We start from the raw sequence: 24899 nt of genomic DNA, 5'->3' as shown, positions 1-24899 counted from the left end.
GATCGTTCAGAAAGATTGTATGAGATTAATTCGCGGGATGCAATGCTAATTCGTTTAATAAAGAGATTGACGAATACTTTATTATCGCGATGCGTGCAACAAAAGACCTTCGAGTGCCGCATGCCATGCCGAAGAGCTTTTGTTACTCGCACCGCGATAACAAAGCGGTCGCCTACTCTCCTTAATCTGCTTAATCTACTACTATCGCGATTTAACGCGAGAAGAAACGCACACCGACGAAAGCTGAAGGTGCAAACGGCATTAACGGCAGGTAGTTGCCGTACCTACCAGCGCAGCGCAACACCGGTTTACACAGTAGACGCGTTACCATTAATATGCTTGACCATGAATGAAGGGAAACGAGTTCGCGCGTGGCTTGCTTTCCCCTAGAATCAAATCGCCTCAAAGATAATTCAGCAACAAGCAAAAAGAGTCCTGGTTACGTAACATGGAAAATGTGTAAACATCCGGCAATTACTCGAGAATTACTCGAGAATTACTCGAGAATTACTCGAGAATTACTCGAGAATTACTCGACATAGAAAATAAAAGTAATACTCTGCTGTTACTTTAAGTTTCATTAAACGTGACGTATAATCTTTATATTCTTCGATATTGAAATATCTTTTATAAAACTATCCCGAAATATTCCATTTCCATTCCGTTATCTTACGTAATAACTCCAATTACGCTCCAATTACTCTTACTCTAACTATTTAGTACTATTTAGTAGGGGTATGTATCTTCGTGATATAAAAATACTAGCAAATTATGTTCTTTAAATACATATACAGTGGCTCGTGAAAGTATTTCAACAGTCGATCAACGATACACTGATCGTATGTTTCGAATAAATGTCTAAGAAATTGTATGCGTGTTTTCGCATTGATTTCAAAGTTTACTGTTACAATCACGATAGTTGTGCCTCCTTACCGTTCAAACTATTTCAAATTTTTCATTTTTCGTATAATGTATACGGTATTTTCATAGAAATTTGTCGTGGGTAAGTGTTCGATCGAATACGTAACATCGTCGACTTTCCTCGGCTATCGTATTCTTTTAATGCGCCACTTATCGAAAAACTTTCGTATTCTACTAATTCGATACACTTAAATTAGCGCTAAAGATCGGAGAATTTGCTGCGCCAAAAGCTCGTCATCCGTCGCGAGAGGGTGATTTTTCAGCACTGGAATATATCGTATCTACCGTCACGGTTGACGAGCCAGCGGCATTTCAAAGAAGAAATCACAATAAATCAACGTCAAACGGATGATCTCGCCGACGAAACAATTATGTTGCTTAATTCGAATTTGTTCGTTCGCTCATGTGCAAATCACGTCCACGAGATACATACATACATACGCATATGCATACGCGCAAGCTATACGATTGTTGAACGAAATCCTAAGCTACCGTGTGTTCCAATCCGTTACCATTCCCTAATTATTCTTCGAAATTCTGCTTGTAAAAGTATAACCTCGGACGGCACAGCAACTACGGAAGAAAGAAAGAGAGAATAAAAGCTACCTAATTATAGGTTTAGATACGCCTGACGATATTTCATATCGAACATAATATCTCTTCGCCACGTTACAGCCTTCACCTTAATCGAGCTCATGGAATATGACTATGTACGTTGTTATTATTCAATAAAAGGGAAACTATGATTCGATTATATATATTTTTATTTCCAGTCCGCGAACAATCGCGTCTTACGACAAATCACAATGCAATTACTACATACATAGTTATCCTACCGATCGGCGCGATCGTAAGCGCGCCAACGCTCGTCACAAACATTAAAGCATTAAAATTAACAACATGTTGGTTTTACCAAAAGCTCTACGAATTAATAAGAGATTACGAACCTAGCAACGAGATAACGCGTAAACGTATAATATTATTAAGAAACGTAAAATAAATTACTTTATCAAGGTGTAAAAAAAACCTACCGAAATATTATATGCTGTACCGAAGCCCTAGATTACATTATAAAACTGTACAAATAAAGTTCTTACGAGTTAAAAAAAGAACAATAGTTTCTTTTATATGTACTACACAGTACTATACACTTATAGATAGTTTGATTTTATCAAATTTTCATAAAATTGTAAGATCCAGATAGAAGATAGAACGTTTGAAATTGCTTTTTGTAGTCGCAATGTTAAAAAATAGAATTCAATAACGTAAATTAATCGAACAGAGATGTTGCGTTAAATGAACGTTGGTCCTTGATAGATTGGTCGATGATTGTAAATGCCGTTGAATAAATAGACAAAAAGATCGATCGATCACTGATAGAATCACTTACCATCTTCTTATGCAATTCTCTTAGGGACTACATATATGTATATAAGAATATACGTTTCACGCTCTAGTGATATGTTGAAATTAACTGCACGATTCATCTTACGGTATGTAAGTACTTATTCATTTTAGATAATATCACTGTTTCAAATCGTTAATCTCTCTATAAAAAAAAAAAAATTAACCAATTTAGAGACGCAAACAGCTTTTCGAACGATATGATATTTCCGCGTTCTTTGACAATTATAATAAATCGATATTAGCCTGTAAGATCAATTTCACCGCGTTATGAAATTCTGCCATCCTTAACTACGATGATCGCAAAGGACAAAATCATCGAAAAATTCTTATATCCGTAATCTTTTGATTAAGCCTGTTAAAAATAAATAAGCGTCTGGATGCTTTTTAAGCGTCAATTAACAATTGGTCCCCCCTGCCCTATTCCTAACGGATAACAATCCAAATCCCTCTGCCACTAGATTAATTCAAATCGATACAGCAGCAAATTTTTATCAAAACAATATTTCTTCGAGACTCGATATTTAATGATAAGAATACAACAACGAATACTCGTTGAATAATCGTTGAAAGGCTGTGTTACTCGAGTATCTAGAGATACTGTACGGTAAGAGGGAAGAATATGACTCCGGTTGATGTAAAACATATATGTATTTCTTTTTTTACAGGGATCGAATACGATCCCCAGAAAGAAACTTTGTATATCGTTTAAATACGCAACGTTCGCGTTCTAGAAGATGCGTGAACGTCGTACCCGTAGCACTTTTTCTCACGTTCGTGCAAACAGACAAGCAGGTTAATGAACCAGTTGTTTAACTGAATTTCTTATCTTATATATTATTATGTAGCGTGAAATTTATCACGAATTGTCGACTACGATAGAATTTCAACTAAAAAGAAAGAAGGTGATCTTATATAAAATCTAATTTTGCATATTACTGTACAAAACCAGATAAAATAATTCAAGTTATACTTACATTTATTTATCTTTACCTATTATTTATCTTTATCTGCATTTGATAAGACAATATCCTAGCATTTTGAATAGAAAACTGAGTAATCTTGTGCTATTCCGTAACGGAAAGTTATTTGACGATACATGACCCAAAAATATTAATCAAAGAATTCACTTACCTTGACGAAAGAGTGGAATTTTACTTTGCTGGGAGAAACAGGTGGACTGCTAGGTGATAGTTGATTTCCTGGTACTTGGAGAAGATTCTGTACCTCTAACAAGTATCCTTTCCTGGCGTATCTGCTCCTAGGACTGCTTTGAATATCTCCTTCCATCTTTGACTTTTTAATTAATTTTAGATTTTCCTTAGCATTCTGTCTGAGTATTACATGGATCAGTCTTCGGGTATTGGCCCTAGAATCGTTCATACAGATTCTCTTCCATGTTTTGGACACCATACTGATCGAACAAAGATCCTGCGGTCCAAGGAAGGATAATATTTTAGATACTATCCTCCAATGATTGCTTTTGTCTCCAAGAAGCGCCAATATATCCACCGTTTCTCTTCCTGTATAATCTGGAGTAGCTCTCACTCTAGACCTGTATCTTGAAATTATTGGTGTATACCCGCCAGAATGCGGAGTAATAGACACATAACCACTGTCATTAACACTGTCGTGCCAACTGCGATTGCTCGAGTTTATCGTGATGCAAGGTGTCTCGCAGATACTTATGTTTTCCATTTCATCCATCTTCGTGCCTTTCCGGAGGATATATTCCCATTTCTCACTTGTCACTTCAACATGATGTTATTTCAGTATTGACATTGCATGAAAAGTGTTCAAAACCATGTGACAAATAGCAATTCACCAGAAATGTATCACCAGAAATATTAATCTTCACTGTATAAGGATTCGAAGTAAGATTCGCGGCAAACATGCGCACGCGGACACCGACTCTCCCTCTGCGTGTTCCTGCGCTGCAAGCACTACGAAACTTTGAAGTCTGTTTATCCGTTGTCCCACCGTAGCTTCCTTGGCAATTGCCCGACCAATCGGCTGACCCGACTCATCCCGCCATTCGTTGCCAAGCGCTACCATTGGCTCGAAATTCTTGGCCGCGTTAGTGATGCTGTTACCTCTAGCGGCTGCTGCTGGACTTACTGAATTCTGTTGCTGGGGAGACCTCTTTGATTTCTGATTTCTCTTTCACAGCGCGTGCGCATACAAAAATCCCTTCAATTTTACCAATTTCAATATTTTTTCATTTTCTTCTCATCGTTTCTTTCTTTTATTAATGCTTATGCTTTCTAAAATTAATGCTTATCATAGGAAGACAAGGGAAGCCACTTAATTATTTTTGAACATTATAATCGACTATAAAATCATTACACGACTTCTTAAATAATAATATATCGCATTGAATCAATTGTATCCACTGGATGGAATATAGGGGAAATTACTAATATACACATTAAACAAAATTCTGTTTAATTTTTCTACGATAACTTTGTTAATGTAGCAGTAATTAAAGTAAAATAATGTATTTTAATTTCGAATTAAATATACATAAAATATGTACGTATGTACGTATATTGGTATGTGTGTTTGATGTAAATGTATCGAATAACGAATAACTTGTACACTGTGTAACTATTGATTCTCATATATGTATATCATTAATATCCTTTCAAATATAATAATTTACCGATATTTTAGAAAGAAATATATATATATTATTATCAACATTGACATTTTTTATATTTTTGTAATAAAAAGATTTCAATTTAACCTGTATATCCAATATATATAGTTGGTTAAAAGTTCACTTAATTTCAATTTCCTTTCTCAGTCTCAGTTTATAATTTTACTGTTAATATTATTATTTGACATAATGCTACCGTACTGGTAATATTTACTTGTGAAACATCTTATTAAATGTACTATAATATACAAGTATAATTTCAATTTTCAAAATGAAAAAAGCGTATTTTCTTTATGCTTATAATTAATATAATAGACATTTTTTAATATGGAGATATTTCTTGAAAGTTAGAAGATTCGTTTAACGTACATATTTACATACGATATTTCATTTGTATAATGCACAGTATATATCATATGTATTATGTTATATATGCACATGCTTATCGACAACAATACGCGCATGAGATTTTATGGATGAAAATATGAGAATATTGTCGTGTTTTTATTACATCAGAGCAAAATAAAAACACTACTAATAGATTTGATTGACACGATTGTTTTACTAATCGACGGAATCTCAGCAACAATTTATCAATGGTATTTTTATGAGCTGTTGGGAAGTATGTTATTAACAGTAAATTGTTACACGAGGCTCGAGCGTTGTTAATTTCGAATGTATAAAAGTGACAAGAATATTATTGCTATCGTGTCTATTAGTAGGTACAAACGCAGTACCATTATTTCTAGAGACATCCTGCTTGCTATTAATGTTATTCTGCTTTTTCGAACTAGTTCAACCCGATAAAAAAAGGCTAATATCAAAATATTTTCACTTACAAATTGCAAATTTTACGACTAAAACTAAATAAGAGGGGAGAAAGAAATAGATAAGATATAAAAACACAATTTCTGTGATATATTAATGATAGAGTTATTAGTCATTTACTAAATTTAATAAGATCTTAAAAGTGCCTCTTTCCGTACACAGATATGGCTGCTTAGTTTTTAAAAAATTAGACACAAAAAAGAGTTGATAAACACTACGTACACCACATTTCATTATAATGAATTAAAAAAATAGTTAACAAACCTTTGCTAATCAATGTCGTCGAAGTTGTCGAGAAAAAAATTGTTAATTTTCGGAAATTACAAAAAGGTTAACAAGATAAAAGAGTGGGAGAGGGACTGGGATGGGGTCTGGAAGAGGGACAGGGAGAGGGACTGGTAGAGGGACTGGTAGAGGGACATGGTGATGGTGAGGGAGAGGGAAAGAGAGAGGAAGATGGAGAGGAAGATGGAGAGGAAGAGGGAGAAGGACAGTAGTCACTCGTACTTTGCGTGGCTACTTATGCACAGGCGGCAAATGTGCAATTGATTAACGAGATAGTCAGTAAACTTTATTGCAAAGTGCAAAGGTTTTGATTGAAAATTGGGTACAATGGAATCTAGCAAGTCGGAATCGACGCCAAAACAAGCTATGGTATACATTTGCGGAGGTACAGTTAAGATAATAAACGTGAAATATTCCTAACCTCGCTTTTTATGTCGCATTAGTGTATCTTTCACGTATTTTCGAAATAAACATAAACTTTGTGTAAATATTGCTTTGCCCATCCTTTCATCGTACAATTTATACATTGCTAAAAGTTTTGATCGAGCAATGACATTAAGAAAAATATCGTACTTGTCAAATCTTCGTTTTATTTAAATAAATGTTTCATTATATCATCTTAATTTAGATGTTAATATTGTGTAACATTAAAAATTCTTTGAATCCACTTTTTATTTCACGAAACATAAGCTTTCATCAACTTATTAGTATCTTTATGTGTTCCATTCGTAACATGTATATAAACTTTTGTTCTATAAATATGTATATAATTTATTTGTTTTTGTAGAATGTCATCATGATAATGAAATACGCCCAAGAGATCCAATTCGATGCCGAGAATGTGGTTATAGGATCATGTACAAAAAACGAACTAAAAGACGTATCCTTTTACATTTATAGAAATACACATTAGATATTATTAAATGTTACTAATGCACTTGTGCAATGTTGTTTAATATATATTACTATATAAGATTTTAATAGTAATTATTCATTCTATAAGTACTTCCTACTCTCGTTGTAGGTACATATAAACATAATATAAGCAAGTCATTTTCCTTAATAAATTTTTAGTTGTTGTGTTTGATGCACGATAAAGCAATCTATCTTTCTGTATAAATTATGTATCAGTAATTAATAAGTGTAATGTAATTATTAATAAATTATGTATTTTTGCCTAATTTATGGTAAATCAATCTGCCCTTTTATATACTTACACAAATTAATAAACTTTAAAACGTTACGTCCTTTATATCCTTCGGACTGCATGCTTTTAAAAAGAGCATAAAACTGCAATTGTTATGAAAGTAAAACTGTGTACTTAATTATAAGTAAGTAATGTTTATTGCTAGTTAAAAATACAAAAAATTTGATGCTCCTTGTGACTTTGTCATTGTTAAAAGATATTAGTATCTTATAAAGCTACTTTTATACACAATTTGGAAATCTTTATCAACTGCAAAGTCGATAAATAGGAGCCAGCAGAAAAGCTATCTGAGTCAATACTGAAAGCAACATTAACATACTTTGTAGGAATACAGACGAATTAGAAAAGAATGCTGTGTACAATCAGGTACATGCCAGGGTGTATAGCACGAGCAGAAACAGGATGGATTAGCTTTGAACTAGAAATAATAAAGAAAGAATCGAGATACTTCTCCAAAGGATATTGGGAAAAATTAAAAAAAAAAAAAAAACGGAATAAAAGAATCATTGGATCACGCAAGTAAGAAGAAACGCAACACCAAAAGCTGGAATAAGACAAATAATGGAAGAAAATCTGCCATCGTGTCAAATATGTAATATAGGAGGAATAGAAAATAGAAACCATATATTAAGTAAATGACCCATGTACAAAGAAGTTAAGTCAAACGTATTAAGAAATATTGAATGCCCAAAAAAATGGGAAACCATTGAGAAAGAAATTTGGGAGTTGATGAACTTCATGAATGGAAGCTTGAAACTAAGGACATCATATAGGAAGAGTAGAATCCCGAGTAATAGCAATAGTTCAAAGAAGGCAAAAAACCAAATAACCGACAAACCAATAAATAAATAAGTATATATATATATATATATGTCGGAGATGGAGAGACACCGGAGCCTTCCGTTGAAACCGGGGAAAAACCCCTAATATTGTAGTTTGGATTTCACCATAGCCGTAGTTAAACAATCACCGTCCTTCAGCCCGATTGTAATTGCCTGCAATCTATGAGAATGAGTTTGGGTTCGAGGTGACAACCAGTCACCGAACGTAGCCGCGGTCAAGGGACGAACGTTTTTCTAACAAAGTCATGAAAAAGTCTATAGCCCTTCATAAAAAGAAATAGTTGTAATGGCACTTGACAGTAAGCATACTAACGGTTTCTGTCTTATGGCTCGTCATAAGCAGACCCTATTCTATGGGTAGGTCGATTGCCGGTTGTCGAGACATATTCGCAAAACACCGACCCGTCATAAACCTTAAACCTTGATTAACGAAAATAGGCAAACAGTCTTTTCCGTGAAGGACACTTCCAAAGACTAACTAATTAACAACAACGGCAATTTCCCTCACTCTCTGAACGAAGACTTGTCTCAACGAATATAAAAGACCTTGTGTCGCTAGAGAGTGGGGCAGTTTTTCCTAGACAGTGTCATCGTGAGAGCTTCGAGTACGATTTCATCGACTAAGATATCATTTCGATAGAGTGCTTACTTCGCGGGCTAACTGAGAGTACCACCTAGGCGTTGCCTGCGAGTAAAGAATAAAAGAGTCCCGTGGACTGCGGATTCGTTTCGAACCTAAGGTCATTATCACTCGTGCTACAAGTGCCCAATCCTGTTAATGAGTCTGTGCTAATAAACTCTCCATCGTATCACGGCTATGGCCAACCCTAATGAAAATTCATTAAACGCTCATCTCATTAATCCTGACTTCACTCCGACATATATATATATATATATATATATATACATATATATAATGATATTGAGCTATATTAGAATTCTAACTTTATTTTGGCATAATGATATGTATAATAAATTATAAGATAGTTCAAAAATAGGAAAGATATGAAAGATGTTGTTCGACATTTATAATGTTCGTTTTAAATAGAATACAACGTACTCTCTATGGTAGGTGCCGGTAATGCAGGTTGTCACAGTTGGCTTAACATGAGAGACATCTAGCGGAGAAATAAAAAAAAACCTGCTCGAAAATGTGTCCCTCTGATTGGTCGAATTTGAATTGTACGAGAAGCGATTGTTGTGCGTATTCAACGTACTTACAATGTCAACGGCTAAGTGATATAGCGTGATACCATGTGTGTGCATCGAAGAAGTGATTTCTACTTACTATTATGAAAAATTAATGATAGAAATGCATTACACGCGTCATATTATCGAATTTATGGTTAAAGTTCGAATGAATTGATATTCGCAACGATACAAGCATTGTAAAATTGGAATAATCGATAGAAAGTTGTCGCGTACCTGTTGGCGTGGTTTGTATACATGACGAAATATTTTCATTTCTCTTAAAACGAATTCTACATCAATTTGAAGATGACATCGTTATCGTTGCTGGCGAGTCACGATGAAGTGGTTCGATGTATGAATGTACACCTAAACGGAGCTTGCGAAGAAGGTTCGGATTTCATATATTTGCTCCCTACAATGTTTTGCTAGATTATAAAAAAGTATATTGAGAAAATACGCATGCCGATGCCTTTGTATATAAGTATTTTCCATGCCCCATACTCTTCTCCATATTTCTTGTGTTTTTTTCCATTCGTGCTGTAATTTAACGTTGAAATTGCTGTTGTAAACAGGTATACAGAAAAGAAAGATGACACAGTCATACTGTTTCGTTTCTTTAACGTGGTTTCAAGTTAATTTACTATATCATTTAACATCATTGTACTTGTACGTGATACCATTTGTAATTCTAGCATTGAATAAAAGATACATCTTATTTTTTATGTAGAATTTCTAAAGTTTGCTGTAAATCAGGAAGAAATGAGACAGAAATGGTTAGCATCTATACAAGAATGTCAACGTCTTCATTCAGCTTTAGAGAAATCTCACCAAGAGGCGGCTGACTTAGATAAAAAATTAAGTCACGCTAGAAGACTTCTAGATGAAGAGAAAAGGAGAAGGCGTACCGTTGAAGAACAACGAAATTCATTGGTGAATATGTTCTTCTTTCATAATTCTTAAACATGTGACAATGTATCCTCGTTACTTTTTATATAGGAAAAACAAATTGCTATGGTCAGAGATCTTTTATTTAATGATGGTGGGAGAAATATAAACGATGAAACCCGCGAAAAATTACAATTTTTGAATAACACTACGTTAAACGGTCGTCACAGTAATATATATAATATTAAGGATGTACATCAAAATGACAAGTGAGTTTCTATTTATACAGAGTGTTATTGATTGATACATCATCAGGTAAACACATTGATTAATTATCAATTTTAGACTAAATACTATAGCGGAGCTGGACTCCACTGGCTCTATTTTAAGCGACTTAAGTTGCTTTTCAAAGTCAGAAGATGATTTAGATATTAGTGCAATCATTCAACAAAATCATAAGAAACGTGAATGGAAAGAGCACAGACCAAGTGGTGAATATTCCACGAAAAAGCGACGTAGTACGGTACAAAAAGCTGCAGAATTAACTTCGTCTGATAGAATAGTAGCCACAACTACAGTAGTGGTGCCAAAAGATGGCAATATCACTGCATCTTCTGTAATTGAAGCTATACCTGGGGATGAAAACATAGATCCACAGGAACCTTTACATAATTCGCGTAAAAGACGTAAAAGTGGTGATCGTAGTAGATCAAAATTGACACCCGTTGATACGAATGATATTCAAATGGATACTGCTGTGAGTTGTTTTATTCGAATTAAACACGTCTTTCTTCCTTTTCCATGTTTCTGAAATTTCAGTTAAAATAACAGAGTGAAAATTATATTACAGCCTTCTGCGCCAAAAATAGAAGCTCTTACATCAGGATCGGATTCCGAGGGCGTTTTTAAACCTAGTCCAAACATAGGCGGATATACATTAAATACGAAATCGGCTAGAGGGCATAGCTTTGTAGCGAAGACGGTAATTAAACCGGAAGTTTGTACACCATGTGACAAGAGGTAAAATATTCATATAGGGATTCGGTTCGTACAAGTGTCATAGAAATAAATAACATTTATAAATAACATTTACAAATAACATTTTAGGATTCGATTTGGAAAGGTAGCCCTGAAATGTAAAGACTGTAGAGCTACGGCTCATATGGAATGTAAAGACTTAGTTCCATTACCATGCGTACCTACTGGAAATACACCTACGCTACGAGGAACATCGGTAAGCTGTTGAAACTTGCGGCGTCTTTGTATATGATAAAAAGTGATAACAAACTGTTCTTAGGGAACGATAGCAGATTATACACCGATGATCCCGCCAATGGTACCGTCATTGGTTGTTCATTGCATCAACGAAATAGAATTGAGAGGAATGAGCGAACAAGGATTGTACAGGGTAAATGGCGGTTTAACGGAGGTAAAATGTCTGAAAGAGAAATTCCTTAAAGGCAAAGGTGCCCCCAATCTTTCCGATGTCGATATATCTACAATATGTTCTACTCTTAAAGATTTCCTTAGGTACGTTGATTCGGATATTTTGTTCTATAGAAGTGAAACAATTTATTTAGTTTCCTCCTTATCCTTAGATCGTTACGAGAGCCTTTAATCACTGTCGGATTATGGGCAGACTTTGTTCGGGCAACTACTATTACTGATAAACAAGACGCTGATGCTGCTTTATACCAAGCAATATCTGAACTACCTCAACCCAACAGAGACACGCTTGCCTTTTTAATCTTGCACTTGCAAAGAGTATCGAGTAGCCCAGAATGTAAAATGCCAATAACTAATTTAGCTAAAGTTTTTGGGCCTACTTTGGTCGGCTATAGTTGCCAGAAACCATCACCCAATTCTCTTCTTTCAGAGACAAGTAATCAAGTCGCTGTAAGTATTGTAATAAAATATTGAAAAGACTAAATAATGCTTGCTTGACTTTTTTTTTTTTTTTTACTTTTTTTTTTTTACAGATAGTGGAAAATTTATTGAAAATTCCTTCAGATTATTGGGCAAATTTCGTTAATCCCGAAAATCTAAACAATATTGGTACTCATAGAACTGGTGAATTACAGCATACACCATCTCAGGAATCTTTACTTAAACGCAGCATTTCCCGTGGCTTCTTTAATACTCCACTTACTTCTAGGTTCGCACCTTACCACTACGTACTTTTAATTTGAAATCAATTACGTACGGTACTCATATTCGGATATTGTTACAGTCGGACATTTATGAGGAAAAACAAGAAATACTTCGCGGCATCTCCCTCTAGAGTAGCTTACTGACAAGAATAGGTATGTATGTAAATTATGCTTACATCGAGATGCAAATAATTTCTAAATAATTATTGACTCTTTGAACATAAATAATTAATATTTGTTCAATGTGCAACATAATTTTTCTACATTCTATTTAAAATTTTGTAATATTTTGACATAAAATATATTTTTATGTAACGTATGGTACGGAATAATACTAGAACATTAGACATAGAATATTAAAAATAAGCAAAATTAAAATGTTAATAATATGTTAAATACTCTTTATGATGACTTTAAACGTGTGAAAGTATGTGGTGACGTTAATACGAACCCCCGGTATTTCTCTGAATTGAGATTGAAATACAATTATATAGCACTAAGGCGAAATGTTATATGTGTAGAATTGAATAAATGTGATATTTTTGTTAATAACAACATTTCTAAAAATGTTCAGTTCAATAAAAATACAGGCCATTTTATTTCAATATAGCTTCGTTTCCATTCTTTCGTAGATGTATAAATACACGTATCAACGAGTAAGAAAAATGATAAATTTACTACTATCGGTGCCGTAAAAAACAACAGATGCCTTATGCAAACTAATTGTAAGTGAACTTGAAACATATATATTACAAACATTAGTTTTCAGTTCATTTACATCGTTCTTTTAAGCATTAATATATATCTTTAATTCTGTACATACTTCCGTTATCGCAATAACAATTGTATCCCAAGGAACATGTTACATTCGAAATGATTTCTTAATCGTCTAAAACGAAGTACTTACTTTAATGGCGATGAAATTAAATTTTCTAAATACTACAATTGAAATACAAGCTTATAAAACAATATTTACGTTATACATTCCACTTGATCCTTTAGATTGTTTTCGTGCACGATTTTTCTTTTATCTCCCAGCAATGTTCCCAGAACTGTTTCAATCTATTGTCCCCATTCGAACAAAAATGCCTAAAATCTTGTATGAGCTTTTTCTGAAACAATTCATCGCCAACTAACGTGGATGATGATTTCCATTTTCTACTAAGCATGTGATTCCACGACCAAAGGAAACCAATCTAAACAGATGAGAATTCGTTTCTCTAACAACTTCTTCCTCAAAGAATTATACAGATTACCTACCCTCTTATCTTTGTTGTAGTCATCTTTGTTCTTCCCGCTAACGTGTCTCGTAATGTAAGCTTCATGAGGGCTGGGTTGATCAGAATGAATCGGATATCCCTTTTGCCCTGTGTTTCGTCTCACTATGTTGGTAGCGGTTCGAGGACGTGATCTTGTATTTGTCGTAGATGGAATCAGTATGAATGCATTGCCGGTCATATGAACGTACTGATGATCGTTTTCAGTACTTTCTATTAGGCATGGAACAAAGCCAAATCTTTGTACAATCGTCTGTTGGAAAAGAAAGAGTCTTTGTTCGTAGGTTACTTCTCGAAATTCTGCAATCAAGAACCATCGATAACCGTTGGATTAATCATTGATAACCGTTCGTTCTATATAGCTCTTTTAATTCGCGTTGATACTGAGAGCAAACCTTCGAAAAGATGTTGTTTGTTTGCCATAAGACACTCTGTATTTAATGGTATAAAAATAGGCCCCCTTAAAGGATCACTTTTTAAAGTGAACGGTAATGCTAGTAGATCGCTTGGGATAGGAACCATTTGAATTCCGCACATTTGAGCCTTACGTTGCCACACAAATATCTTCCCAGATTGAAATCCAAACGTAGTAGTTATATTTCGAAATATGAACTCGCTTTAGATCACAAAAATTATATACTTACAAGGTCAGCGACGATACTACCAGATGATGCAACCCATTGTACCACTAGTTCGTAAGAATGATCTACTTTGTATATAGATTGATATCTTAGATGTCCCCATTCGATTCTGTCGCTTCTATTGTTTATGTCTATATCCAGATGAGTATGTTTATATGACGGAACTAAGAGACAAAGTGAATAATACGTGAATTAGGAGAAATAAGAAATGGAAAATACATAAACACCAAAAAGTAACGCTAGCAGAAGTATAAAAAGTTACCTTGCCATTCTCCATGTTCATCCGCCATGTCGGATATGTCTAACTCATCTTTAAGAAACGGCGCTACGTTTGATTCGTCTACAATGGTAGTATCGCAGCTAGGTATAGTCATCGGAGATGACATCAGGGGGAATGATCCTGGCGAAGATGGTTCACACCAGCCTTTGGGTGCCCTTATTTCGACTTCCACCCATTCATTTTCAAAGCTTTGCAAATCACCCAGGGGCGAGAAATAATCGCCAGCTTAAAAATAGGAAAAATTATACAAACAATAGATAACAAATTAATATATAATTAATATACAATAATTTCCCTTACCTCTTTGATTTTCTTTATCTTGTACTATGTGATACAAATAAAATCCTAGAATGAATGGTTTAGAAAAATCTCCAGACGCGTGGCATATGAGCTTGTCTTGTATCATACCCTAGATGAAAGTATATTATAAAAATACATAGAACCAATAACTTCACTGTATACTAACTAACAACGTAATATTATTACATTCATGATATTGATGGCACTCTCCACCGTTACTCCTCCTTCTATGTGATTATTTAACCATTGCACTGCATCTGCGCTAACAAATGTTTGGCTTGGAAGAGATGGATGTTGTGTGAGGAATCCCACGCCGTTTTGTTGGTGTTTCATTGCTTCTAGAATTTCGTTATTTGGCGCGGTGTTCTTTAACCTTGTCAATTCCATGTTTGTACTACTAGTAACGAAATTGAGATAATTGATATAGCGTTTATGCAAACGATTTATGCGGATGTATGTGAGACGAAGAAACCCGACGTTTAGTTTACCTATCTTCGTTAGAATCGAAATGGTCTTGCTGTTGCTCAAGTGAAAGGGGTAACACAGCTTCGCTGGCAGGTGAGATTCGTCCCCTGTCCATCACTTTGGAACCTGATCTAACAAAAACAAGTGAAACCAATTAATACATAACATAGTGTTTATATTATCACGATAGTGTATGGCAGAGAAACAGAGCAATAGAGAAAATTAAGCAATGTCTAATGTGAAAAGCAACAAAATTTGCATCTGCATAATGCTATTTATTTTCTTTTTCAGACAAAAGTATAAGATAGAATGCCTTGTATATAGATAGAATATGTATGTACATACAAAGGATAAGGATAGAACCGATATATTAATATTTAAATGTAAGAGTTGATAGCTTAATTCATGCTTCGGTATTGTAATATAGATGCACATACATATCTTGCCGTCAATGGCGAATATTTAAGTTTAAAGTTAAGTCGAAGAAATTTAAAAGATTAAAACACCAACCTGTTTGGCACGTGGCGAGGAGTGTCGAGGCACGTGCGGGCAGTCGCAGCGGTATTCACTACATGCCTCTCCTGTACAGAGAACCCCGTCACTCCCTCACTCACTACCAATATTTTCTACCATACAGAGTATTTGTACAATTGTAAATCACATTCTTGGAAATTTTCTGTAACATTTTGCCATTACCTATGATAAAGTAAATGGTACAAATGCTCTGTATCTCATTTTTGCTAAATGATGAAAAGGAGGATGAAAGCAGCTGAAAAGTATAGAATGGGAAATATGTACAAAGATTGTACTCGGAACATTTACAAATACAGCTCTCTTCTATTCTGAGCACACCCTTCCCAGAAATTTGAATCAAAGGTACCTTTGTGTTCATCACCAGAGTAGAAGCATTGTGATATCTTAAAGCAAATAACGCAATATCAATCGAATAATATGGAATTTCTAGACCAGCCTCCTTAATGCTACATAATAATTGTTTGTACAACAGATACACACAAATCTTTACCGTTTTGCCAGCATCGTTATGTAAGACATGCAGATGTGCAGTTCGTCGGGAATTATGTGCGGTATTGGTTTCAATGTGCATATTCATACAAAAATATATATATTCGTGAAACTGAGACTGAATGGCCAGAGCTGCATAAATTTCTCTACGTTTTTTTAATATACAATGAATATAATTTCGATGCCTTATCATTTATTGTATCAATAAATAATATCGAAATACGTATCGAATAAATCAATAAAAAAAACTCCATAAAGACTTGACTTATAATTCCAGCAATAACAATTCGATTTTCAATCGTTTTGTATAATATGATTGTATCAACGGCAAATATAATTATTCGCGTCGTATATAAACAATTTAAAGCAGTTAATATTTAGTAATTAAACCGATGCAGCACAGAAGCGAACAAGCAAAATGAAAAGGTATCAAACATCAAATCTCAATGGACATTTCGTTGCAAGATGCAATAGGTTGCAAGCTATACTATTACATTTGCCAAAGCAACAATGCCGAAATCATCAATCTAAGCTTATTCAAACCTTGGTCTCGGTTTCTCTGGTAGACGATTGCTTCCGAGTCGCTCCCTGAAGGGAGAGCTGCCGACTAGATTGGTCTGAAAAGCATGATGAATAGTATGGGTAACTGTAAATGTATGAACAAGCTCATGATCATGAAGTAGTATATCACCGGTCTGTTTCATTATGTAATGCATTGTTAACATTTTATTCGGAGAGCATTATTGCATCGACGAAGAGAGAAGAAGATAAATAAAATGTTGGCGTTTTGCATTACACAAAAGCTTGCTAAAAAATCATGTGCGCATTCAAGGCAGATATCAAGCATGGTTGCATTGTGTAATACGTTGTGTAAGCTGTCTGAATGTTCTGACAAGCTTGCTGTTAGAATCTAACATTACTAAAGAACGGGATGTAACTAATATATAAAGATTAAAAAAAGAACATCAAGAATTCATGGGTGTTCCCCTTTCTTATTGTCAAAGGAGGCGTATATTCTGAGATTCATGGATAGAGATGATAATGATTTCATTGACATCCGGATCAGCGTACTGAGGCTACAGGATGCGAGGATGTACCTGGTTAGTGAGGACAATCAGGCTCGTGCTGTGCCTGCGTCTGGTCAAGTGAGAGGCAGGATCTCTCTGGGAAACACCACCTAGAGTCGAAGGATTCTGAAACATATCATGCTAAATGCCCTCTCCTAACATTCCACTCATCTATTTCTATCTACGATTACGTGTACATCTCTCTCGTGTAACTGCGTAATTTTGACATCGACACTCGCCATAGCTATAAATACTAGTTCAGAGATTGTTATTTGAAAATAATTAGTCTGTACGTGATAAAATATCGTCAAATTCGAGTAGGTAATAGGCCACCGTAAGTGATTTATCGAGTGACAAATAAGCTTGTGAATAAATCGTGCTCTTTTTTTTTAAACTTAAATTAACCCTCGTGTTACTGTTTGTTGCGTCCTGCACATTTAGTGAAACCACTGAAAGAAACACGCTATAAATTACAATGGCGCTGCGTTAAAACTCTTGCAAAACAAAAACTGCGAAATAAAGAAAAATAAATGAAAATTACAACTCTTGATATTAAACGAACTAATCGATATTCGAAACTAACAAAAGCACCAAAATTGCGTTACTTAGGCGTCGTACATCAGGCATGCGACAGTCAATTCTAGAGTGCAAAAGTACAGCGCAATATGGTACAAAATAGATCGTTAGTTAAACCCAAAGTAAAACGTAATGTTCTAGTTTAGGGGGAAAAAAAAAAAAAAAAAAAAACAACCAGGGAATAATAGCGAAACATCTATCAATTGGATTTTACTCAACCTTCCTCTTTTCGATAATTTCAATCGATTTAAAAAGTTTATGTTTTACATCTTTCAATTCCCATAAACTGAAAAGTCAGGCTATGTTATATATTAGAAAAATTTTATGCAAAAGTTACCCAATTTTTGTTCGGATTCGGGCGGCGTATTTTATTCGGCCACAGCTCGATGAACCGTAAAAATCCGTCCAAGAGTGACACTTGTTCGGAAGTGGTGAGAGGTGTATATATATCACATCTTGATGATCCCTCTAAAAATTTTCGAGTAGCCGAATTGTGCAAAGGAAGTAAAAACACGCGAAATCTCCAGTATTTAAGCGCCTAGAAATTTTTAATGATCTCAGAAAAAATTGAAGTAATATACGATACAAATCTTACCTCTACTAAAGCAAAATCAGTATGGCCCCTGGTACAGATGTAATGATCCAAATAATTCCAATTGTAATTTTCGAGCTTCTCCGTTGTAAAAGATACCCATGATACTTCGTACGTGTCGTGATGAGGTGCGTGAAATCGATAAAGATAATGAATATTGAACGGAGGGTAAGGATGCCTGTAAACGATACATTCAAATATTCTCTCTTTACTTCTTATTAATTTGTAGCGCGATTTCTCACCTTGGCCGATATCTTGTTACTGTTATACAATTATCGAATAAAGATATTTTGTGAAATATTCTCCCAATGCTTAGCAAATATTCCTCCTTCGGTTCTGATTCTGTTTGCCGTCCCCGCATTACAGAGCTTATTGCAGGGACAGCATTACTACCGGGTGTATGGCTCTGATTTTGATTATTTTGCGGTAAAATAATTAATTGAAAACCCTTGATTAAGAGAAGAAAAGAAGAGAAAGGTAAAGAAAAGAAAAAAATAAGAGAGAAAAGAAAAAGAAAATAAACATAGTTACACAGAATTGCACACATACGGGAAAAGATCACGTTTGAAGGCATGATTGGCATAATACCTGTGCTAATCGTTGCGATACAAGCTCCTTAAATACTTCGGCAGTTGTTAAAGGTTTTTTATATATTGCTCGTTGTTGAGCAAAATCTGTATTAACGTCGTCAGGCAATAGATTATAGTCTGACACAACGTAGTCGTTTTGTAAACTTCTTTTATCGGGAAAATAATCTGTAGTAATTGGCAAACATGCTGGGATTGTCAATGATTTCCAATCAACGCCTACAAAATAAGATGTAGGATATATATGAAAAATGCAATTTGCATTTTAGACTGCTTCAAATGAATAAATAAATGAATTATTTTTAATATATAATGTTAATTTTCGTGACTACGTAGATACTAAATCTAGGTATTATGCAGCAGTTAATGCGAAAATACACAGATATAATACACAGGAGAAATTTTCACAAAATTATTGTACAGTGCAAGTACATATTAAATAATTTATGCACCCCAAACAAAGATTATATTAGTATTACAATATTATATTAGTATTACAATATGTGTTACCAGTATATGAAATCCAGGATGACCATGATTTAGTACTAAAGCATGCAATGCAAGAAGTATTATTTGTAACGTAAATGAATTCTCGAAATAGTTTGTTACGAACAACCATAACAAACCAAGTTTGTGAAAATAATATCGAAGGAGACGAATGTGTACGCATAATCGAAACAAATATACCACATCAACAATAATTACATAAAAGAAAAAGGTACTTCAATTATTCCCATAAAATTAAATTTCTATACATTATTAGTAAATCATATCAAATATCGTAATACTACTTATTACTAGTAATATAAGTAAGTGCGATCTTAAAGCGAGACGATAGAGTGGAAGGATTATAAAGCAGATGAGAGAATGTTTGAAGAATATATGATATGAAATTCATAGTATATATAGAGAATCGGAAGAAATTAGAATTTTGAATAGTGCAAATATTTTATGAAACAAGTAGAAATAAGAAATAACAAAAGAATTCTATGTAGGTGTATAAATAATCGTAATGGTAACAAATATTTAATAGATTATTTATAGAAATTATTTTGGAATTAGAATTACTTTTTTGCAACAGAGGACATACATGCATAGAAGAATCATAAAGACTAGAGCTATGAAGAACAAAAGTTACTACAAATTTAATGCCCTGGAAAAAAAAAAAAAAAGAAGGAAAGAATGTGTACCATAACCGAATCAACCCCCAATAACGTATGGCGCTAACCTATGATTGCTGTTTAATGTGACATCATAGTTGTACATCACACACGCGTCAATGCGTCCAGCGTTGCATCCCAATAAGACGTACCATAGCATGGAAATAAATGTAATAATAATATTATTCATATAAATGATCGATGAGCCTCAAAAATAAATATGAATATGTCCAAGAATGAAAATACTTCTTATGCATGATGATTGTGTGACTGTGTATTAAACTTTCATTCATTTCTACTTGGAAAGTAATATCTTTTCCTGAAATTTGTATCAACTATTTTCATTCTTTAAGAAATTATGTTTCAAAATTTTATTGATTAATCCTTCTTGGTATTAAGTATGAATGATAAGAATGAAGTTCTCTGTATGAATTTGTGCATCGGTTGAATATTTTATAATATCACACCTACATTATTTTACTTATGTATGCCTTTATTGTTCTCCTAAAATTGCCAAGAAGCATTATACATCCGTAATTAATTGTCTAATATTTTGTACCGCATGAACTAATCGTTTGCTTAATTAAAAATCCTTTCAAAATTCTTTCTTCAAACTGTAAACTCATTTTATAATAATTTGTGGATAACTTGTGAATAATAATATGGCTAATGTTGTTATTTGGATATGTTATAAAATATTATTTGCCAGTAGTTATATAGTATATTTATGTTGTAAATGTGACTTTATTAGAATATATGCAAACCTGTTGTAAGTGCCGGTGTCCATTCCTGTTCACCAGTAGCACCCCATAACAATGTCAAAGACTTATTGCCCGTAGAGGATATCGGATTCCCACTTTTATCAGTGCTTGATAGTAGAAGATTTAATCTCTGCGGTTTATTCTTTGTGTCTATGAGAAATATAGTTGCGGTGCTGTATTATATTAATACACGACTTATGTATTTTATATGAAATACTAACGATCTTGAAACTGATTTGAGTTAGAGATGTCGTTATGTTCCATAGGGGAACCGCTTATAGTGGAGGTAGCATCAGATTGTGATTCTGAACACATTTGTGTTGGCACAGCTTGATAATGATGTTGCTGTATAAGTACACCTGTTGGCCCTACGATATTAGTTAAATTTAAACGATTATGCAATTTCTTTTCTTTATTAGTAATTACCTTTAGGAAAAATATGCGTCCATCTTCGTCTGTTACTAGTTAATTTAATTGTAACGTGAGATGGATCAAAAGGATTAATAAGTGCCCTACTAGGCCTAATAGTTGTAGGTTGAGATATTGTATTTGTGGGGCTTCCAGCACTACCAACAACCGGCCTAAATGGCGGTGATATTTCTGAATCGGTTAAATCGCTTTTTACTGATATCCTCGATTCTACGTAACGTATAATAAGTTGTTAAATACGATTATATTTCGATATCTTATTAACACTTATAATATGTACAAGTAATTTCAATGCATACCATTGACTTCTCCGTTGGATTCGCTACTAGTTACGTCATCTGTTCTAGAAGGTATCAAGATTGCCGCGCTTCTTGCCGCAGCTGGAGGTGAGTGAGATTCAGGTGGTGGATGATGTATATCAGGATCTGACATTTTTCTTTTCAGAAGTTTCAGTATATGCGCGTTATTATGTGTTTCCATGCTGGCAACGCTTGTCTTTTTAGTTCTCGTTGTAACTCGTTGCAAACTGCTTATAGAAAATTTTAAACTGGAACCTCTGGCGTTAAAGTTTCGGCATTTAACTTAATAATTGAATTTACCTTGACGTATGGACTGAAGGCAATTGAAAGACTTGTGCATCGTATGCATCATAGTCAAACAAAGTATTGTGTAAACATTCCTTTGTATCTTCTTGTAAAAGCTTACTTTTGCACTGCAATTTTCCGCTGATCGTTTCTGCTGATTGTTTTGACACTCTCTGAGGAAGTTTTATACGAGGTATAAATGTTGAATAAGGAATTTTTTTATTTGTTGAATAAAAACTTAGATTAATCCAGTGCGGCATGCTATAGTCATCAGGCGCGTTAACAGATGTATCCTTATTGTGAAACTAAAATTATATCACAAATATTAACATTTATAACATTATTACTAAGTGCTGTATAATATTTTCATAAGCGTAAATACCTTTAATAAAGGTACTGCATGTAATGGTTGTTCTCCGACACACACCAAATCGCTACCGACTCCGTTATCGATAATTCTTTGTTTTGTAACGTTCGTTAACTCTCTGTCAACCTCAAAAACACCTACGCCAGGTGTAATCACCACCGATAACTGACCAGTTCTATCAAAACTACGATCCAGATAATGTTTCTCAAACACTGTAAGCGAGCTAAATTAACCGAAATACTTTGTAATAAATTAAACTATATATATATATGTGCGTGTGCCTGTTTAAATATTACCATTTAAAGACATGTTCAGTACTTCTAAAAAGTTGCCCTGTGCAGCTGTTGAATTTACTGCTTTTGGTATAGAGACACCTGATTTTTGATGATATTCTAATACAATTTTTTGATAGTCTGTGAACAGTTTACGTAATTGTACCAACACGTTACTCCAATCTTCGAATCTTTCATTTTGAACTACCACCCTGTAGAAATCTTCATAAAATCTTCCCCTATAATCATGTTGTAAACATTCACGCATGTGATTTGGAAATTCTTCCAGACTGTTAGCATTATAAAATGTTCTTGAGAATAGAACAATCGTTACTTCATGATTACTGCCATTCTTTTTCCACTTTTGAAATAAATCAGCTAAAAATCCATTAACAGCTTTTTCAAAATATAAGTCACCGTGAATGTCAAAATCCCACATTTCTGAACTCATTTGAATAAAAAGATACACCATACTGGTCGAAGAACGAAACACAACCTAAAAGATAAATTTTTAAGACACAATTTTACACATACTTTCTTTTTCCACTATATTCAAATGTAAACCTTAGTATCGTTAGTTATAACACCACAAGCGACTCTGTCACCCTGTGACCACATTTCATATACTTGACATCTGATACTGCCTCCACAGAATTCGATCTTCTTGTTCATATATACGCAAGTGTTGACCTAATAAACAAATTTATATAAAAGACAAGAGAGCAAAATACTTGGATACAAATTGAAAAATAAACAATATCTATTCTACCAAGCTATTTTTCAAACGCCACATTTCACTACGACCCAGATACTGGTCTTTGAAGGTAAGTTCAATGGAATCCAAAGCTACATCGTCTGGATTAACAACATTCATATATACGTCTGCAAATGTTCTTAATTGAAACATTGTGGCTACATTGTTCTCCACGCTAATTGTCTCCCTTCCTTGTAAATCTTCTTTAAAGGATGTGACTTGAAGGAGTAGACGGCTAAATTCAACCTCCGGGTGATAAATTTCAACAACATCTCCAGTTTTTATACTAGGGTGATCTTTTGGATTGATTATTAAATCTTCTTCACTAAAGGTCTTTTGATGAACTATCAACTTATACAGCTTCATTTTTAAGCCATTACTTCTTTCATCATAGATCTAACCGTAACATGTCATAGAATAGAATCCTACAATGCAATACGCTATATAGTATATTTTTTTTGTACGTATAAATCTAATGTAAAAAATTACATACATTAAGACGAACAAACAACGACTTACTTATCCATTTTCTACTCAGTATAAAACATTTCTGCGATATATTTAAAATGAGTATTGGATCCGAAACATAATATTTATATATATATATATATATTATCGATAACTATCAAGATAATGTAAATTAATTGTAATAAATATTCCACCAAGCTACTATGCTTTACGAAAATTTCAAGATCCTTCTCTCTTCCAGCTTTATCCCGTACTGCTGTCATATGAAGTTTATTCACATTGTCTTACTTCATTTAAATCTCAAAGAATAAATAAACGTTGGCACTATACACAGGGGATTAAGAGTTAATATTAAACTCAACGACCATATTTTTAATATGCTTTATTCTTTAAAATCTTGGTAACACGTTCCGTTTTATAGAAGAATGTCACTAGCCATTAGTATTTCTCATACGATCGATATGGTTTGGTTTATTTATCGGTCGAATATGTACACATTAGGTTATACGTTGTGATGTAAAAGTGAGATGACAAACGAATGACATCACGTGTATAATAAATGAATAAAATTATATATTGTTTCATGAACAAAGAAACAGATTTGCGAGAAAGATAATTAAGTTTTATGAAACGAATAAAAGAAGAAAGAAAGATTGTGTAAAGTACAGAAATCCGCTGTATTTTACGGATAGATTAACCGTAGATAGGTGAATTTAAATCATATATAAATCAAACAAATTCTTCAACAAATTATTGATATCAAAATATTTCAATGTCGTACAGAGAGTTGTGTAGGTAGCGCTTAAGACCCGTGATGAATTTCTATACCATATTTCAGGTAACATGGTCATTTAGATATCTAGAAAATGAGTCTAACATACTGACGCAAAGTAATAATTTAATGAAAATGTGATATAAGCGTTT

The 24899-nt window shown here is 33.9% G+C and overlaps 4 protein-coding genes across 20 annotated transcripts in view; 2 read left to right on the top strand and 2 right to left on the bottom strand.

Moving 5' to 3' along the window:
* LOC126922848 (F-box only protein 43-like) overlaps positions 1 to 4334 on the bottom strand; it is a 53833-nt gene extending 49499 nt beyond the window's left edge. Inside the window, exons 1-3 of one of the 3 annotated variants that reach the window (XM_050735793.1) lie at positions 3460 to 4334; positions 3303 to 3357; positions 2958 to 3215 (exon numbers count right to left, since the gene is read on the bottom strand). In XM_050735793.1, coding sequence (XP_050591750.1) covers positions 3322 to 3357; positions 3460 to 4032 — 609 coding nt within the window. In that variant the 5' untranslated portion in view covers positions 4033 to 4334 and the 3' untranslated portion in view covers positions 2958 to 3215; positions 3303 to 3321. Of the gene's footprint in view, positions 1 to 2957; positions 3216 to 3302; positions 3358 to 3459 lie in introns of those variants that run through there. The other 2 variants (XM_050735794.1, XM_050735792.1) reach the window with 2 other exon arrangements.
* Positions 4335 to 6287: 1953 nt separating this feature from the next.
* On the top strand, positions 6288 to 7278 carry LOC126922858 (DNA-directed RNA polymerases I, II, and III subunit RPABC4). The gene is made up of 3 exons (XM_050735812.1): positions 6288 to 6482; positions 6885 to 6977; positions 7172 to 7278. The coding sequence occupies exons 1-3, from the start codon at positions 6425 to 6427 to the stop codon at positions 7192 to 7194; spliced, it is 174 nt and encodes a 57-aa protein (XP_050591769.1). The 5' UTR covers positions 6288 to 6424; the 3' UTR covers positions 7195 to 7278.
* Positions 7279 to 9354: 2076 nt separating this feature from the next.
* On the top strand, positions 9355 to 18175 carry LOC126922817 (rac GTPase-activating protein 1). Of its 2 annotated transcripts, XM_050735743.1 has the most exons (11): positions 9355 to 9725; positions 10065 to 10267; positions 10334 to 10491; positions 10568 to 10979; positions 11073 to 11242; positions 11330 to 11456; positions 11520 to 11752; positions 11821 to 12118; positions 12202 to 12377; positions 12453 to 12525; positions 17363 to 18175. In XM_050735743.1, exons 1-10 carry the CDS (start codon positions 9644 to 9646, stop codon positions 12514 to 12516), a joined length of 1923 nt encoding a protein of 640 aa, XP_050591700.1. In that variant the 5' UTR covers positions 9355 to 9643; the 3' UTR covers positions 12517 to 12525; positions 17363 to 18175. The 2 variants fall into 2 exon arrangements, with proteins under 2 accessions (XP_050591700.1, XP_050591699.1); XM_050735742.1 differs by lacking the exon at positions 17363 to 18175 and having other exon boundaries at positions 12453 to 12977.
* LOC126922795 (GATOR complex protein Iml1) lies at positions 12942 to 24590 on the bottom strand. 14 transcript variants are annotated; one of them, XM_050735665.1, is made up of 26 exons: positions 24001 to 24590; positions 23523 to 23932; positions 23318 to 23443; positions 22778 to 23249; positions 22497 to 22693; positions 22130 to 22419; positions 21830 to 22059; positions 21528 to 21740; positions 21323 to 21469; positions 21105 to 21251; positions 20409 to 20417; positions 19182 to 19399; positions 18836 to 19041; positions 18597 to 18771; positions 18339 to 18539; positions 17456 to 17551; positions 16902 to 16975; positions 15359 to 15466; positions 15057 to 15267; positions 14871 to 14979; positions 14553 to 14795; positions 14294 to 14454; positions 14045 to 14213; positions 13633 to 13949; positions 13349 to 13568; positions 12942 to 13261 (listed from the first exon to the last, which is right to left on the bottom strand). In XM_050735665.1, the coding sequence occupies exons 2-25, from the start codon at positions 23871 to 23873 to the stop codon at positions 13371 to 13373; spliced, it is 4668 nt and encodes a 1555-aa protein (XP_050591622.1). In that variant the 5' UTR covers positions 23874 to 23932; positions 24001 to 24590; the 3' UTR covers positions 12942 to 13261; positions 13349 to 13370. The 14 variants fall into 14 exon arrangements, with proteins under 14 accessions (XP_050591622.1, XP_050591620.1, XP_050591625.1 ...); XM_050735663.1 differs by having other exon boundaries at positions 12942 to 13568; XM_050735668.1 differs by having other exon boundaries at positions 12942 to 13568; positions 15057 to 15264.
* Positions 24591 to 24899: the final 309 nt, after the last annotated feature.

The sequence above is a fragment of the Bombus affinis genome, chromosome 12, assembly GCF_024516045.1.
Source record: "Bombus affinis isolate iyBomAffi1 chromosome 12, iyBomAffi1.2, whole genome shotgun sequence".
Lineage (NCBI taxonomy): Eukaryota > Metazoa > Arthropoda > Insecta > Hymenoptera > Apidae > Bombus > Bombus affinis.
This window is presented reverse-complemented; position numbering and strand designations above follow the sequence as displayed.